The 18,616-nt window shown below is 35.1% G+C and overlaps 2 protein-coding genes and 1 long non-coding RNA gene across 4 annotated transcripts; 1 reads left to right on the top strand and 2 right to left on the bottom strand.

The window, feature by feature from the left end:
• Positions 1 to 22: 22 nt before the first annotated feature.
• On the bottom strand, positions 23 to 1,988 carry LOC113474298. Its single transcript, XR_003395959.1, has 3 exons — positions 1,716 to 1,988; positions 560 to 719; positions 23 to 402 (listed from the first exon to the last, which is right to left on the bottom strand). It is a non-coding gene; the product is annotated as an uncharacterized LOC113474298 (long non-coding RNA).
• A 1,643-nt stretch (positions 1,989 to 3,631) lies between these two features.
• LOC100182014 (cytochrome P450 1B1-like) lies at positions 3,632 to 8,092 on the bottom strand. Its single transcript, XM_002124054.4, has 6 exons — positions 7,407 to 8,092; positions 6,880 to 6,966; positions 5,746 to 5,822; positions 5,302 to 5,465; positions 4,378 to 4,544; positions 3,632 to 4,087 (listed from the first exon to the last, which is right to left on the bottom strand). The coding sequence occupies exons 1-6, from the start codon at positions 8,049 to 8,051 to the stop codon at positions 3,632 to 3,634; spliced, it is 1,596 nt and encodes a 531-aa protein (XP_002124090.1). The 5' UTR covers positions 8,052 to 8,092.
• A 4,428-nt stretch (positions 8,093 to 12,520) lies between these two features.
• LOC100179732 (centrosomal protein of 57 kDa-like) lies at positions 12,521 to 18,564 on the top strand. 2 transcript variants are annotated; one of them, XM_026834782.1, is made up of 13 exons: positions 12,523 to 12,714; positions 13,106 to 13,218; positions 13,335 to 13,449; positions 13,745 to 13,885; positions 14,180 to 14,360; positions 15,051 to 15,117; positions 15,199 to 15,288; positions 15,427 to 15,636; positions 15,964 to 16,063; positions 16,745 to 16,886; positions 17,210 to 17,388; positions 17,671 to 17,890; positions 18,159 to 18,564. In XM_026834782.1, exons 1-12 carry the CDS (start codon positions 12,576 to 12,578, stop codon positions 17,874 to 17,876), a joined length of 1,683 nt encoding a protein of 560 aa, XP_026690583.1. In that variant the 5' UTR covers positions 12,523 to 12,575; the 3' UTR covers positions 17,877 to 17,890; positions 18,159 to 18,564. The 2 variants fall into 2 exon arrangements, with proteins under 2 accessions (XP_026690584.1, XP_026690583.1); XM_026834783.1 differs by lacking the exon at positions 13,745 to 13,885 and having other exon boundaries at positions 12,521 to 12,714.
• Positions 18,565 to 18,616: the final 52 nt, after the last annotated feature.

The following is an 18,616-nucleotide window of genomic DNA, read 5'->3' as shown; positions in this document are numbered from 1 at the left end:
AAAGAATGTTCAAAGAATTATAAAAGTAACGTATTCTCACGACTTTGAAAGAGCGTTTATAATTTAAAAACAGGATTATGAGATATTGAACAATATCTGCTAACGGGACCCATCTTACCTCACAGAACTAAATTATGGTATAAAGTCTACAAAAATGGAATAAATTATGAAAAGGATCAATTTAGGCAGGTATCAGTTTGGATTATATGTGGAAAACTATTGGTAAGACAGTTTAAACCCAGTTGCTCTGCTATTCTTGCGTCTTTTACTGCAATAACACGCTACCGGTATGTGCACCTTCACAGGAGGTGACGTCACCTCTTGTGATGACGTCATTGTTTGTGATGACGTCATGAGGGGAAATCCTGGTCGTGAAGTGAGCTTTGAAATGCAAGTGACAACCTTGAATGAATAAATGAATGAAAATATGAATGAATAAATGTAACTTATTTATCCTCGCGTAGGGGGCAACGACAGTCATTATATGGCACGGATGTTCTGTTTCATACACCTCGTGCCGCCTATTACGAGTTACCACGTATGTAAATACAAATAGCACCTTGAGTTCATAACCACGTCGACAGGTACCACAAATTACTGTAGATATGTCTGACTTCTCGTTAATATTCCTGCATCTGAATCTAGCTTTCCACCAACGAAAACCAGGGGTCACGACTTCGGAGTCTACGTCGTTCACTCGGCAGTGGTTAAGCAGAAACCTGTACAATATATACAGCATTTGGTTATGAATGAGTGTAACATATTTATCCTCACGTGGCGGGGCACCGCCGTCGATATAACACGGGTGTTTTGTATCATACACCTCGTGCCAGCTTACGAGTTACCACGTATATGTAATTTTGCGGGTGATCGTTATACAGTACTGTTGGGTGAGATGGATACCGTTAGCACATACTATTCCATATTTCTTAATGGTGCTTTTGAACAGTTAACAACGCTCTTTTTAAGTAGTGAAGAAACGGTTATATACTGTTCGGTAAATATTCTTTGCACGGCCGAGAGTTTCAGCGGTTTAAATCAGCTGAAAGCAATTTACGCAGGGCGCTGATTATAATTGGCAAGAATCCTTTGACGCGTAAACGGTCAGACCGATTGCAGTATAGTCCTTTTTGGATGCAGTTGTGTAGACAGTTTTGGATCAGGTTTTTATGGAAGTTAGTTCACCATTACTGTTTTAAGTATAGCATTGAAAAATATTTTCAGAATTTAACTATAATCGTAGTAAAGGGCAATCTAAGAATTATAGATACAACACAGAAATCGTGGCGTTGTATTGGTATATGTGCATACATAGAAAAGGTTGTATGTATTTGCCATAATAGTTTTATGCAGAAGTATTACTTGTTATTTTCGAATGACAATTGGACTTTTTTCAAAGTAACATTCATAATTTAGTGTAAAAATCAGTCTGTAGAATTGGAATTTAAGTTGCTGTGTTATTTACAACGCACAAATGGTAGAGGCTTGTATACGCGCCTGTATGAAATTCTGTATGTATTTGTGTCGTATTTGTCCACTGGGTTGGACCAATTATCGTTAACTGCCAAAGGATACATACGCCCACAATGGTAGCAGCGTCAAGCTTTGAACCCATAACTTCTCATTCAGAGGCAGGCACGCTAATCGTTTTATACCACAGCCATATTACCAGTTTAAAAGTTAGACGTTTGTTAATGAATTGTTTTAACACTTACCTATTTGTTGGGTCCGCTTGATTAACATGGTTTTGTGTAATCCACTCATCCGTGAAATCGACGTTCTGCGCATGCGCAATGCACCCCAATATAGACAGTAATACCAAAACCTGGAAAACGCGAATATTTTAAAGAACATTTTTGAATTAGTTTGCTACAAATTTTAACGACTGTCTTTTTGCTGATAATTTCCTTTCTCTTCGCTGTTTAAATTTCATATGATCTTCGCTACTGTTATTCGAAGGGATAAATTTAATTTATAGTAAGGTGGGGGTAGATGGGACACATTTAGCACACAATATTCAAATATCCTGATCGTGTTTTAAAACAATTAAGAATCGTTTATAGGAATCGTTAAGGATACGGTTTGATATTTTTTTTATTTTCTTTGCTTACCACTAAATGGAACGAGAAGATAGAATTTTAATGTGTCCCGTCTTCCCCCACCATACAATGTGATAAAGAACCATGACAAAAGAAAATATCTTAAGAACTAAAAGTAATTTCAGTAAATAACTTTTGTGTATGCTTTTGCAAGAATACATTCATATACTTACGTTTATAAAATCCATATCTTTTGATCTACTGATGTCTCTAATTTTTCGTTGTTTTTTTTCTCGGTAAAATCAGATCTTTGTTAACCTGCTGCTCCAACTCCAGTTTATAAAATAAATACTCTCTCGTCGTAACGAGAATATATACATGATATATATGGCGTAACTGCAAGTTTGGGAAAATCCAGGGTTTGGGAAACTTGAGACGTAATATTTTGTTTTTGTTTTTAATATCACTATGCCCCTGGTCGCGCGATATTATTTATCTTGGCGTAATCGTTGCTTAGTTGAGAAGTGTTCTCGTACGACTTGCCGCGCTCTTTTGTCTGCGCAGACGCAACCTTACGGGCCTCAGCGACGGGGCACTGACGGTTGATGTTAAAAAAGATGTTACTTTCGCAGTTAATTGTTGTACAAAGTGTCCCGTATCTCCAAAAATGATGGGATTTTTTTGGAACGGTTTCTTCGGTTTTGTAATGCAGTTATCGTAAGTGTAGTGTAATGGTATATTGTTGTGAATTAAAAAGGTGTTAGTTATGAATGTAGTGCTGTATATTAATAAACGCTACCAATTTTCAGAAGGAACTGTTTCGAATTCAATATGTAAATCGCAAAATGTAATTCCAGTTTCGAGATAGCTAAATACGGCAAATTAGATAATGATAAACTAGTGGTACAATTATATATAAAGTTTTGAAGCAGTTTATTTTTATTTTTTTTGTATTTTTTTTGTAAAATTACACTGTATTCGCATATACAAGGCAAGAATAAACAGTTGAAGCTATAACTAGCACGCAAACGAGATTTTTTTAACAGAGAGGTATAGAGGTGATATATTACAGCTAATAAGTCAAACGTATAGTAAGTTAAGGTAGGATGGTTCATGGTTTTGTGATCTTTTCTCGTCCAATTTGATAGTAAACAAAGAACATTCAAGGAACTATTAACCGTAGCCTTTACATTCTAAACGAGCGGTTTTAATTGCTAAAAACACGATTAGAAAATATGGAATATTATGTACTAACGGTATCCATCCTCTTACCCCACAGTACTATATATCTACAATACATTTGCGGTTTATAAAGTAAAGCAAAAATAGTCATAATAATGACATAACGTTAATAGTATTTATAATCTGAATAGAAGGGAACTAACTGTTGTGATAATCACGAACTACGGCCGTGTGAAAAAGTTATATAATTGCACTCTATGGTAATAATACTTGCATAGGTAAGTTAACGTTCATAAAGTTATCTGTGGTGTTTTGTGTACCTTTTTTCATTTTTTCATTTGTGTATTTTCACAAAATCGTATAAGATTTTCAGTGCATCAAATGTTGGTACACTTGTAAAAAATGCTGTGTTATGCGCGAATTGAGTCACGACGTTGCCAGTGCTCTCTTAGTGTCAATTTTATGGATAAGTGTTTTGGTCGTAAAATTAAACCATACTCCGCCGCCGCCGTCGGTGGGCGCTCGAGATCGGCAGATAAATCACTGACTTGAACCAGCAGTGTAGTGGCCAAAAATAGTAACATTCGTGACAATTGACTTCCGGGACATTTACGCTCCCCAATCGAAAATGCGAGAACCTTTTCTGATAAACTTTCGTTGAAGATAATTTCACCGCCTTCGTTTTTCGTTAGAAATCGCTCTGGGTCAAAATTTTCCGGATTTTTCCAATTTTGCGGGTCGTGGTTTACAGCGTATTGACTAATGATAACCATAGTGCCTCTCTTAATGGTGTGGCCTGCTAGTTTGACGTCTTTTAACGTAGAATGTGGTATAGTGCTGGATAAAGGCGACGAAAACCGCAAAACCTACGTAGAAATATAAATATAAAATCATAACAAAAAATATTTTAAAAAATCTCTACTACAATATATGTGTGGTAACTTGTAAGCGGTCACGGCATGTATGAAACATACCACCTGTGCTTTATAACAACTGTCTTTGCCCCGCTACGCTGTAAGAAAAATAAGTTACAATCATTCATTGTAAATGAATTAAATGTTCGTTTTACAAACCCATACCTTCCAGGCTGGTGGCAATGGCAGGCACTAACACATGTTTCTGCAACGAAATTAAATACAATCGTTTAATTTTCTACCTCTGTCAGTACCGCGTCCATGTAAGATAGGGAGGTTCGATCCTCCAAGGTTGGAAGTCTGTTTCCGAGTTTGCTCCGGACTTCTTCCGTGAGTTTATTGAGGACTTTTGGAAAACATAGGAGTAAATTTATGACCCAGAAAAAAGTTGTAGAAGTTGTGTGTTGGCCTGGAATAAAAATAAATATAAAAAAACACAGATTAAGATTTATAATAATAGAATGTAAGAAACTTATTAGCAAAGGATAGTAAACACCTGAGTTTTCGTACTTTGCATTTTAATAAGCAGACAAGATTAAATCTAAACGCTGTTATTATTGAAAACTCAGTAAATCTGAACCAAAATGCGGAATTAGGATATACACATCACCGCAGTCGGCTTGTGGTAGCATAACTTTATTACAAAAACTTGTTTACAAGCAAAACAGGCAATTAACGGTAGACTGCTAGTTTTTTTTGGGAAAATGGAAATTTAAACGTGAGCGTGCGGCTTCTGTTGATCAGTAGGTACGTTTATTGTCGCTTGGAGATTAAACTTTGTGGCTTTTAGATTACTGCTTTGGTTAGACGTTTATCGTTTTTGTCACGTATTTGTCTGCCTGCTGGTTTCGTTTCGGACTCGGCGCGGTATTCGGAGGCGAGGTGAGTTCGAATCCTACTGTTGCTACCATGGATGAATGAATTTAACTATTTATCCTCACGTTGGGGGGCAAGGACAGTTATTAACACGGGTATTCTGTTTCATGCACATCCGGCTTACGAGTTACCAAGTCTATATATAACCTTTTTGGTGAATAATTTTTAGAGCTACCATTTTATACACCGGTGTTATAACGACTGTCGTTGAATCCACGTCAGGATAAGCAAGTTACATTCATTCATTCAAAATTGTAATCGAAACAAAGTTTGTACCAACAACAACCTACCCGCCCCAAGTATATCTGCTGAAAGAGCAGCAATCGTTTTTGTCTCGCTTTCGGTTATTTCCCTTGACTCTCCCGCTGACTTTTTCTCGAGCACCTCTGACGTCATCGAAGCTACTACATTTGTGACGTCATCATTGTCGAATGTTTTAAGAACCCCATCGACTCTAAAGTAAATCATTGCATTATATGCGCAATAGTAACTTTTCTAAATGGTAATGTCGGCGATCAGCAAAAAAGTTATATACGTGGTAACTCGTAAAAGCAGGCACAAGGTGTATGAAACAGAACAACCGTGTTATAACGACTGTCATTGCTCTGCCACGTGAAAATAAATAAGTTAAATTCTTTCATTCATTATAAAATAACTTTCCAAACATTTATACTATCATATTTCACGTAATAGGTCTATTATAGTTTCGTTTTCTTTTTGCCGTCCATATTTACCTATGTCTTGACCAAGTGTCCAGTTGCAAGTTGATTTTCAAATAATCGGCAATGGCTTTCTTGAATTTCGGAATGACCTACAAAAAAAAAGTTTATACATTTTCTTTTTCTGTAAGTGCCAGGTAAGTGTTAAAATAGATTTTTCTTCGAAATTAACGAAACGTTAGACCTTTAAGATCATGTAACAAACAATTGCCATAAGATCTCTTTTAACGTGAAAATATAAAGTAGTGTGGGGGAGACGGGACACCTCTAGCACATAATATCCAAATATCCTGATCTTGTTTTAAACAATTAACAACGGCCGATGGAAGTCGTAAGGATACGGTTTATAATTTTTGAATACTCTTTGTTTACTACCAACTATAGGGCGGTAAAAGAGAAAGAAAACATGTCATATCTTTCCCCACCCTACTATATTTGGTATTTATTTTGACGTTCTTTGACACATGTTAACTAATGGTTGACTTATGCGTTTACCCTTCAATAAACATGTCGCGCTTTCGCAAGCATATCTGACAGGTAGGGATTACAAACGCAGGCTTTTATAACATCTCCAGAATGTAAAACATTCTAAGAGTTTGCGATACCGAGCAAACTTCTTGTTTGTGGTGTTTTGCAGCGATATGTTGAACCCTATAGACACGTGATCTGGGCAAGTTAGATCAAAGACATTGCGTGTGAAGAACGAATGTTGCTGACACCAGTTAGAACTGGTTCCTCCCGCTCTGGTTCTGCTTTTACGCATCTAATTATCCACAAAGTCAAATAACGCGTAGGCGAATACGCGGTGGAAACAGAACACCCGTGTTTTAAATACTGTTGTGGCGCCGCTATGATAGAATAAATAAATTTCATTCAACCGTTGACTGGGAAAAACACAAGGCCTTGGCATAATAAAGTATTAAGAATTAAATACATGTGCATTTTAGTTATTTATCATCGCGGGATGGGTCGTTATAACACGGTTGTTCTGTTTCATGCATCTCGTGCTCGCTTACCAGTACCACGTACGTATAGCTTTGTGGATGAGTGTTTTATTAGTTTTGTAATTTTCATTTTAAATTTGCTTGACAATTTGGCAACACGTAACGGTTCCCTGGATTAAAACAATTGTTATATATTAGTTTTTACCTTGATCCACGGCATTGCATCAATTATCGGTCCCAGTTCTATAACGGCGCCAAATTCTGTGTTCATACTCAATAGCTTTTGGAATTCCTGGAAAATAGAGCTATTTAAAAACAAGCACATGATTAATTCTCTGAATATTCTTTGTTTTTTCCAAAATAGAACGAGAAATAGAATGAAATGTGGACCATTTTATACACCAACTTATAATTAACTTTCGCTTCGTGACACAGGACGACTTAAATGATAAACTAAACGGAAATTAACTTCTTTATCTTATGGCCAGGCCACTTAACATGGGAGCGACTTCTACGAAAATGTAACCTAAAAGTGACTACCGCTGTACAACGCTTTAATATAATAAAGATATAAAACTTATTGGAATTTATGTAAGCTATAAATCGTGTTTAATACGTTTTTGTGGTTTAATTTCGTGAAGAGCAAATACACCTTGGCCCATATTACCCCACAGTACTATATATTTAACTTACGTTAACTTTTGCTAAATACAGTATTAAGGCTAGAAATACCTCGTTATCGTATTCAAAGCGGTTTCCAAAACACACGGCGCACATTACGTTCGCTAAAGCCATTCGTATAACATTTTCTGGGTTGACGCATTTGGATCTAGATATGCGATCCAGTTCAGTGACCATCATCATACACTCTGTGTTTATAAGATCTGTGACTTTGTCCCGAGTACGAATAGAAGTCGTGTATTTGTGCATGTGGCGGACTATCTTTGACTTATGCGAACGCCAAGGGGGTAAGGTTTCTTCGTCGTTGAAGACTACGCTTTCGCCAGCTGATACCGCTTTATAGGAAGAAAATTTTGGCCTGCCTGAAAAAGCCTCTCTTTGCTTAATCAGTGCCGATCTTACCACTTCTGCGTTGCAGAGTACTACCGTTTTAATACCGCCCATTTTGAGTCGATAAACAGGTCCATATTTAAGGGAAAGTTCGAGAAGTTTCTTGTGAGGCTCAGCCCCCAGAAAAGGGGCGTTTCCGACTAGGGGCCATGGTATGGGACCGGGGAGGGCCAACCATTCTTTATCACGCTTCAATGATTTGACGTAAATCACAATAGTTAAGACAAGAATGGCGTAAATTAATAAGTCCCCGAAAGAATTCGGGATCAAAGTCCAGAAAGTAGCGGTTAATATCTGTACCAGCATTGTATAAATACAGACAACCTGAAAAAACGAGCAGCATGGTTATTATAAACTAACTATATGTATAGTAGGGTGATGAAACACCTTTTCATTATATATTCCTGTCTCATTAGTAAACAAAAATATATTCAAAGAATTGTAAAACCTCGTCCTCACGACTCCTATTTTAAAGGTGTCCTATCTTACCTCCAAGTTTATTCAGTATGTATATACAACTTATCAATTATCTAACACGACCCTGAACCCTGGGGTAAACTGATACGTCTGCCACGACCAGAACTGCCGAAGTGATTTAATTCTGGCGTTTGTCGCTAAACTTGTATGTTGACTGTGTCAACACTGTAACTCGTACACTCATATCATACGCTACGCAGCAACACATAATTGCAATCTTCGGGTCAGATGGTCTATGTATATGATAGGGTGGGGTAAGACGGACCATGTTATTATTATGCTTTATTATCCCAGTTGGTAGTAAAAAAGGTAACTGCATCCTTACGACTCTAAATTAATGTAGTTGTTCTGTGCTAATATTATCCATCTTACCCACAGTACGGGTGCATTAGCTATATAGTAGGGTGGGGGAATATGGGACGCCTTTTCATTCGATTTTCTCGCTCTATTTGGCAGTAAACAAAGAACAATCAAAGAAATACAAAACCGTATCCTCACGACTCCCATATTTTGTTTAAAACGTTAATTGTTTAAAACACGATCAGGATATTTTGATATTATGTACTAAAGATGTCCCATCTTCCCCCTACCTACTATATGTCATCGAAAGTATATTTTAATCCTCTTATGGCCCGTCAGCATGCACTCGTTACAGGTAAACAAGATATACCGCTTTATTAAACACACCTAATCGGAAAAATGCGCATTTCAGATACACTGAGCTGATAAACTGATTTGTTTATAAAGTTACCGCATCTGTTATTTCGTGAAATACGCATACTAAATAAACAAGTTAACGCAAAGGGTTTTACTTCTCGAATCGGGTAACAAAACAAGTATTCTAATCTGCTTATATAATCCCTTTCAATACCAACAAATTTATTTTATGTATTGTATATTATGTCTGTTTATACTCTGTATAGTACTGTAGGGTAAGATCTCATACTTTCTGTTTTTAACTATTAACAACCTTTTTGAGTCGTGAAGATACGAATGTATGTTTTTTGTAAATATTATTTGTTTACTACGAAATAGGCCGATAAAAGAGAATGAAAACATGAACCATATATCTTACATCAACTCGACTCTATTACAAATGTAATCGCGAATAACTAAAGAATTCCTCTGTATGCCTGTGTGCAAATAAAAACGGCTACTAAAAAAACGCCAGACATTTCACAATCCGTATTTTAATATAGCGCAAATTTGAAATGTATGCGCGAATTGTGAGGCTTGACTATACACATATTGCTACACTAAATTACTTGGCGTATATTTATATATTTATTTTGGGCTGTTTGGGGATTTTGTCGTGACACAGCTGCATTCTAACTGTTTTATACCAAATAGAGCAGCAACTGTATAAGTCTACACCGTAAAATCAGAGATTAAAATAACGATAAAGTCTATATTATTTTAAGGATGTACTTTATTTTTTATACTGGTTTATAAACCAGCTTTTTCAGATACAAAATAGTCTGTGTATTTATTTTCTTCCACTTCGATTCTTTATTCACAAACTCGTGTGCTATATTTATAACTTTGGGTTTTTATTATTTCCGTTCGTGATTTATACGCGTTGTTATTCCTATTCTAAGCGCTCACCTAATTAAACAGTAGCCTAAAATAATTATTTACTTAATTACAAAAACTATTTACTTAATAGCCTCAAAAAATTTAATTTCTAAAATACTCGACTAAAAGCCTAAAAATCTAACACCTAAAGGTTACAAAAACGAACATTCTACACTATGTTATGAGAAAAAAAACACAATAAAAACATGTAAACCAAGTTAACTCATGCCCAAAACAAAAACTATTGTTAAATTCCTGGGGTGGGATTCGAACCTTAACATTTAATGACCTGACAAAAAACAAATCAGACATTCTTTATACACATGCATTCTGGTAAATAACACCGAACAAGAATTAAGTTGCAACATAACAATATATTCTCATGAACCCTACAACACAACAACACGAAACCCACATTTGCAGCTTATATACTTCTAAAGTAAAGCATCGCCCCTTTTATATCCAGTATTTAATTCACCAATTGCCAAGTCTAACGTTAATTTAAGCCCATTTAATTTTGGACTGTTAATAATTACGTAAATGCTGTTTATATACCCAGTGTAATAGCATAATATAACATGTTATGACGATCTACATTTTAAGTACTAATTGCCCCTAGATATAACATAGCATTTTATGACGATATGTATTATATATGCTTTGCCCTTTTAAACCGTTCGTAATAAATGCGTATATTATAGGTACGGGAAATAGGTATATTTACGCAATAATTTGTTATTTGAATGTGTGATTTCGCGTGTAGGCCGACGCGTTCGTGTTTGTGTACGTATTTATTTATTTGTCTGTAATTACGCTTACAATGTATAATATGTGCTCGCGCATTTTAGCCTAAACGTGTTATTGTTTTTCTTCTGGTATATGCTAGTGCACAATGTGTATAACATAACGTATCCTTGGTCTTTTCAGTTAATTTTTTTAGCGATGTTTAAATGGCGACTGTTTTTCTCGATTAAAATTGGTAAAAAACAAACTGTGTGCACTCATATAGTAGCGTATGAAAAGATAGATACGGTTAGCACATATTATTTTTGAGTCGTGTTTTTAACAATTAACAACGCTTTTACAGTTGTGAGGAGCCGGGTATATAATTCTATAGATAATACTTTGCTGCGAATCCCCTTCTTTTGTTGTTTTAATTGATCCGACCAGCATTACTGTATTTAAAGAGATAAATTCAAATTATGTGTATTTTCAGACAGATCTTATATCTGCATAGCTACATAAAGACACACTTTCTTTACGCAGACACGTTCACATACATATATAGTACGGTGGGGGAAGATGGAACACCTTTAGCACATAATATCCAAATATCCTGATCATGTTTTAAACAATTAACAACGCTTTTACAGTCGTTAGGATACAAATTTAAAATTCTTAGAATGTTCTTGGTTCACTACTAAATGGGACGAGAAAATAGAATGAAAAGGTGTCCTATCTTCCCCCACCCTACTATACGTATATGTTTAAAACAAAAACATCTAACACTTTTCAATTCAATTTCTAAGCCTTCTCGTGTTAACTGTAGGCTACTCTCAATTGTAACAGCCACGCTTTATAAATGACGCTCTTTCCCACACCTTTTATCTATATAGTGCGTTTTACAACTTTCGATATGCGGTTGATTTCCTTCTCTCCGTTATTTAAATACTCTATGATCTTTACTACCGTGTTCGAAGAGATAAATAGAAAACTATGCTACATGTTGTAACACAGTATAAACAGTTCTTCCTTCTTTAAATTCCATATCGTGGTGTAAACTGTACATTTACACGTCATAACATTACCGCGTATTGAGTTTAACTATGCCCAACAGACTAAAACGCCATAGATCTAAATAACCGCCCTTTAAGTGCATATTATAAAACCACTTCAGTTTTCATGGCTGCATACATTCACGTGCATCCCGTCTTTTTTAAAAAGGAAGGAGTATTTTCCAAGGAAAAAATTACAGAACAGACAAATTCCGGCTCAGCTAATTAAACCCTGGTTTCTGATTCCCTAACATGCTCGATATAACCTGTCATATCTTTGTTCTGCAGTTATCTCAAAGAACAGAGGTTTAATTCGTATCGTATTTTACCCATGCACTGTCAGAAATCCCTGCTTTATAAACCTGATTTTAAGTTTTATATCGTTGTAATAACATTTTTTCCACTACAAAATCTACCCAAAATTTATTTATAAACTGCTTTCAGTAGTTCTCATGTGTTACTTAGTGTATCTAAACTCTTCGTTGTACAGAATTTTTCAAAATTTGTAACAATAAACTGTACCACTCCCCAAACAGTTTCAAAATATCGAAAAAAACGGCGTTTTGGTTGAGTAGTTTTTACGTAAACAGCTGATACGAGAAAAAGGCAATTCTAACCAATCAGAAGCGAGTATCGGTGCATTTTGCGAGTTCCCAATACACGAGAGTTACTTTCAAACGAAGAGCGCTAAATAAGTGAAAGTTATGTTGTTTTTGACGTTTTATTGCAAAAAATCAGTTTAAATTAGGTCAATTTCAGTTGCAGTATGTATGATAGCTATACCTAAGCATACGATATTGAATTTTTCCGTTTTTTGTATTAGAACTGTGTACGCAAAATGTATGTTCGATTTTGTTTATAGTTCTGTTGCTTTTTAAAAGACCATAATAGTGTTATTAAAGTTTAGACACTTATACATACTTTGACTGAAGCCCTTTCTACTTTTCCAGGTTCAGCCCAATTGAAAACTTGTGTTGAATTAAAATTTTGACAAATTTGAATCATGGCAACTTCATTATTTGATGAACCCCCCTCAATTGCATCTTTCCAAGATTACCCAACAACACGACCCTTTATTAACAGCAACTTACGACGATCACCTGGAAAACCCGTCAAGGCATATCCTGAGAGCAGCAGTAAAGGTAAGCTCGGACTTTTTATATTTATTTTGTCCCAAAATATATAAAATGTGTTATAATATGTTGTTTAATTTATGCTACTTTGTTCAAAGGGACAAATTCATATTGTTATTATTGGTGTGCCCTGGCACAGTAGTTAGAAGTTTAGAACATATGCCTCTAGCTAAAAAAATACTGAGTTCAAGGTTTAATGCTTCCATTATGTGCGTTTATGTGTGTGTCTTTGGTCCACCCAAATGTGTATACGATGGGATCACTGTGAGCCATGTGTGTCTTTGGTCCAGTCCAGATGTGTGTGTGTCTTTGGTCCAGATAAAGCCAAAATACTTAATTTTTAATTTCATCTGATATTTGTATAACCCCATAAAAAAACGAATTTGTGTCATTTTTACAGCTGTATTGTCAGCATTGAAAGGATTACAAGACAAGATTTACAATTTGGAGTTGGATCGTTCTAAAGCAGAAAAAAACCTCAAACATTTGGCTGCTGAAACTAGCCTTTATAAAGTAATATTAATTGGTTTTGTCTGTGATGCAGTTTTATTTCAGATTTTGTTAAAAACAGTTTTAAAGTGCGAAAGCTATGCTTGTAGACCGCACACCAATTAATAATTATATTTTAGGACTTGCTCTCAAAATCTCAACAGTCTTCTCCTGTATCTAAACCAGCCGCAAGTTTTACGCCAACTCAGCCTGTTTATTCACCTACTGTTCCAGCAAGGGAAAGGAACACAATCGGTATGTTTTGGTCTTGGATGAACCATTTTAATTGTTTATCAAGGCACATTTTAATACCGATTCGGCCCATTACCCCAACACAGCAACACACAAACTACTTAATGTGAATAAATAAATGTAACTTAGTTCTATCTAGCCTTGTACCCCTACTCGTATGGTGTATAATAAAACTGGGTATTTACTTATTACTGCATTATTTGGTACACGTTTTATGTAAAATTCAAAATATACTATCATATATATATCTGAAAATGTACCAAAGAAATTCCCTTTGCATATTTATACCTTGCACTAGACCCAGGCAGTTTGCATGCCTCTCCTGTTCTCAATTCGAGAAACAAATCAAATGAATCACTTCACAACGATACTAGTGAAGTGATGAAACTATTAACAGAGGCTTCTAGTAGCGGAAAACGCCGTGATATTTCTACAGTTGGTTAGTAGGGTAGAAAACCTGCAATTTCTTAGAAAATCAGCACCTTTGTGGTTAATTTGAAGTGTTTAAATAATTTAGCGGTGTTGGCTTTGATTTGATTTTCAAGGTTGTTGATTTTTGTGAACTGTTGCTTTATGGTTGATATGCTAAATTATTACTGCAGAACATGCATGTGTCTGGTACCATGGCACAGTGGTTAGCACTTCTGCCACTAATCTAAAGGATATAGGTTCGAGGCTTGTTGCTGCTACCATTGTAGACGTATATGTCCTAAAGTTCTCATGACCCCCACAGAGGTAGAATCCCAGCTTCGTAATGCTGATACTAGATGTCGTCTGTTGGAGCGACAGCTAGAAAACATGCGGCGAATGGTCCAGTGTGCAGAGAAAGAACGAAGTGACGCATTAGAGCGACAGGTTGCGCTTGAGAGAGAACGTGGCAGAGTAACAGCGGAAAACAGAGAAGCTCAAGCCAAGTATGTAATTCTGTCATTATGTAATACTGGTTCTAGTTGCAACATGCCATAAGAATAAGTAATTTTTTTACAAAATTTACTAAAGTGTCTATGACCATGTTATTACCAATTGGGCCACTAATTTTTGGTGTATGTGCAATGTAATACTGGATCTACAAAGCTTTATGATGCTACGGACAAAACCATAGCTCTTCAAACAGTTATTGTTCTATAGTATTGTTTGTTTGGCTAAGACAATATTTTTTCAACCATTCTTTATAAAACCAATTGTATAAGTACTGAGTAGGTAACCACTTGATGAGTGATCTAAAGCTCTAGCCTTTGTTATTTCCAAAGCACCACTCTAAGTTATAAGCTATAGCTGTCTCAATAGGCATATGCTTTGTTTGTATGTGGTTGTTGTGTGTATTGTGGCTTTTAAGTTTATTGTTTTTTATAAGGATTATATGACTGGTTTAACTTTTGTTTTTTGTATATTATCCTATGTAATAAAACATATAACACATTAGCAATAGCAACTCATTATGATTAACATGTTATAACATAACATGTAAGATGTCACTAAATTATAGTTTTGTAATATAATCTCAATAATTTTGATCACATATCAAAAATTATTACCTGTCAAAATTTGTTGCGTTTTATTAACTTGTAACATGTTAATAATTTCTACTCTTTTTTTCTTACTAGGTTAGAGCAGCTTCAGAAACTTGAACACAGGTTTGAAGATCTGGCTTCAAGAAAGAACAAATCAGAGGTAAGAGCTAATATTCTGGTGGTAGTATACATTTTTGATATCGAATGTGACAGATTTTGGTTATTTATTTATTATTTGTAGGTAAAAGTGAAAGAGTTAGAAGAAAAGCTAAAACTTGAAGAACATCAGAGGAAATTGCTTTGTGATAAAGCTGCTCAGTTTCAAACAGAGGTTTAATTTATAACCTTATTTCTGTCATAAAACAACAAATAGATTCATATCTAGTATTGTATATGTTTTGTTTTTTAGACTTTTCTGCGAGAACTTTAGTTCTGTACTTTACTTTTTAATTTATATTATTTCCTACAGGCTGAAAAGAATCGAATTTTATACCAACACGAGATCCCTGAAAGAGACACAAACACAAAACCAAAGAAAAAATCAACAAAAAAGAAGAAAAAGGCAAATGCGAATGGAGTTAAAACCAAAAAACCTGCAGTTGTAAAACGGCCTGCTAAAAGTGCAGGACAACCACATTATAGACTTAATTTAGCTGATGTTCCTTTTATTGCTGGCACGGTAAGTGGAAATAGTATAAATAGGAATACATTTTAGCTTTTAAGAGATATATAACTTTATACATTTATTCAGTTCTTTTATGTCCTATATGTGTGAGAGTGAGATCCTGCAGCGTGACATGCCATAGGACTTAAGATTTATGCCAGAGTTGGCACATTACCCATATTTATTCAGTTAAATCAAAAGTTTAAATAAAATCTTAGAAATAATGTAAACAACTGCACGTTTAAAATTACATATATCTATGCTACAAAAATAATTTTTTATTCAATTTGTAAACCATTACAGTATTTTATTTTTATTTATTCTAATATTTATGTTTTGCAGTCAACGTCGCCTAGTCATGCTGTGTCAGCGAATTTCCAGCGACTGCTGCATGACTTGAAACACCACAGCCCACTTTACTGTAATGATAATGTAGTATCAGGTTAGTGTTCTTATAAATATTCATCTATTTCTGTAATGATAATGTAGTATCAGGTTAGTTTTCTTATAAATATTCATCTATTTCTATTATAATTTTATATATGAGTGTGGTCTTTGTCAAGAACCTAAGATTTAAGTCGGAGTTTGCCCATTACCCAACACCCAGGGTGCTTCAACCCATTAATGACCACTGGGTTAGAGCAATATCTGTTAAGTGTCTTGCCTAAGAACACATACGCAATACACATATACACCCATTAGTATTAAGTATTGAACCCAGTCTGAATCTTATTCCTATACACAGTACTTTATTTTGATGTAGACCTATATAGGCGATAAGCCGCTTTTTATATTTGCTAGGTAAATTGGAGGATTATAGTTTGCAATATAAGATGAGACAAGCTGCATGAATATTTCATAGCCCTGAATAATTCAGTTAAGCTTTTTGTATATCGGAAAGCATTGTTTAAAGTAACAAGCAAATAAAATACAATAAATAATATGCACTTATAGGCTGCTTAACATAACTAGTATAAACTAATGCACAAAATCTGTTCTTAAATTACCCTTTCCACTACTTTTTAGTGTTGTAAAAACTGATTTTAGTAACTCTCTGTTGAACTGTTTGGCACAATCTTTACAAAAACATTTTATTTTTCACATCTTTATGAATTTTTTCTAGAGAGAAAAATATCAACGGGTTCTTCCACTACTGAGGAAGAAGACACTAGGGGGCGACAGAGGGTTCACCAGTCCTCAGTAGAGGAAGATGATCTCACTGATCTTCTTGTGGCTCTACAGGATGAATTTGGGAAGATGACTTTGTAAGAAAATATTTTATAACACATTTTATCAACACAACCGTTAGTGCTTTTTATCATAGCACAGCGGTTAGCACTTGCATCTAACCTAGAGAATAAACGTTTCGAGGCTTGTCGCTGCTACCATTATGGGTATATGTCTCCTTGAGCAAGGTAATTAACAGCTATTGCTCCAATTAATTAGTCATTCATAGGTAATCCAAGAATAATGTAATATAATAACTGTTGTTACCCTGCTAGGCAAGGATAAATAACTTGCATTCATTCATTTAAAATTTTGATCGAAAAAATTGTACATCCAATCATTTGTTTACTTTATATCACAGTGAGCACCAAGTTTTAGCGAAACAGATAACCAGCACACAAGATCGGCAAACAAAGAGAGAATTTGAACTTGAGATGGAAAATCTTGTCTCTAGAATGGAGAGAAAGGGAGAACAAATATCCACCGTTCGGCGCCACAGAGCACAACTGTCTGAAAACAGGAGAAATAATTCAGGCAAAGGTAAAATAAGTTTTAACAATTTCTACTTAGTATTGGCAAGACGCGTAAAAATATTAATTCATCTGAATGGTCATTAAAATGGGTTGAAGCGCCTTGGGTGTAAGGGGTAATGGGCCAGCTCTGGCCTAAATCTTAGGTCTATGCCACCCTGTAGGACCTCAGCCACACATAATGAAACATAATTTAATATGTACAGACAACACACTAGAAGACCTCTTTCATACTTAATGCTCAGTGCTGCCATTTAAATTTTTTAACTCCAAACATCTCGTTTTTATCTAGGGAAGCATCCAACTCATGGGGTCCGGTCCACTTCTGACCCTCGTGGGTTTCGCCGGCCCCGATCTGCTAACCCCACATCTGTGGGGAACTCCCCTATGGCCCCACGAGTCCCCCCAGGTGAAATGAGGAAAAAGAGACTTGCTTTCCTTAAAGAGATGAAAACTGTGAGATCAAATCTGAGGAAAGATGATTTAAGTTGGGATTAGTGGGCACTTGAGTGGTATGGAAATGTTTCCTAACTTTTAAATGCAGACTAAATAAGAAAAATGGCTAAAATGTGGCCAAGTGAATGTTTTCTTTTCTTAAATATCCACACAATTTTGCCTCCCAAAAATGGTTTGTTTACTAAAAAAACCAGCAAATTTGCTGATTTGGTATAAAATCGTGCTCAGATCACTTTTCACCAATATGTTATAGCACATACGCATTGAATTTTGCAGAAATAAAAATAGTGTAAATGTCAATATATAAAATAGATACTTTTCCAGAGTGCACACAAAAACTACTGTGTTGTTTGAAAGAATGAGTTCTACAGAAGATATATATCGACATTTCGTGTCAAGATTTTCATTTTTATGTTGTGTGAACACTAGTATTGTATAAGCGGTTATTTCATCATTCGTAGGAACCATTGCAGTATGTTTCTTTAGCAAACTAAAAATTCGTCCACGTTTACGAATAATTCACTCATTGTAATCAAAATACACATTTTTCTAATAGTTTTAACACATTCACAAATTTAAAAAACAAAGTAGTAGTTCTGTTTAGTCTGTTTGTATTTAAAAAATTTTTAATATTAACTAGAATTGTTATTTGCACTTTGGTGTGTTAGAAGATTGTTTGTACTCCTGCATATTACACGTATTTACAAGAATAAATATGTATCACAGAGAATACATGGGTTTTTATGTTTAAAATTAAAGCTGTTTTTAGTGAACATTCAAAT

Source organism: Ciona intestinalis, chromosome 6, assembly GCF_000224145.3.
Source record: "Ciona intestinalis chromosome 6, KH, whole genome shotgun sequence".
NCBI classification, from domain to species: Eukaryota; Metazoa; Chordata; class Ascidiacea; order Phlebobranchia; family Cionidae; genus Ciona; species Ciona intestinalis.
Note: the sequence above shows the minus strand (reverse complement) of the source record. Positions and strands in the feature narration are given on the sequence as shown.

Bases quoted from the DNA above. Each gene is read 5' to 3' on its own strand.
- LOC100179732 (XM_026834782.1), top strand. From the start codon at position 12,576: ATGGCAACTTCATTATTTGATGAACCCCCCTCAATTGCATCTTTCCAA. The intron at 15,289-15,426 runs GTTTAATTTATA...TATTTCCTACAG, and splicing joins CTGCTCAGTTTCAAACAGAG to GCTGAAAAGAATCGAATTTT. The intron at 16,887-17,209 runs GTAAGAAAATAT...TTTATATCACAG, and splicing joins GAATTTGGGAAGATGACTTT to TGAGCACCAAGTTTTAGCGA.
- LOC100182014 (XM_002124054.4), bottom strand. From the start codon at position 8,051: ATGCTGGTACAGATATTAACCGCTACTTTCTGGACTTTGATCCCGAAT. The intron at 4,545-5,301 runs GTAGGTTGTTGT...TTTTTATTCCAG, and splicing joins AGCAGATATACTTGGGGCGG to GCCAACACACAACTTCTACA. The intron at 4,088-4,377 runs GTAGAAAATTAA...ATTTCTACGTAG, and splicing joins TGGACGCGGTACTGACAGAG to GTTTTGCGGTTTTCGTCGCC.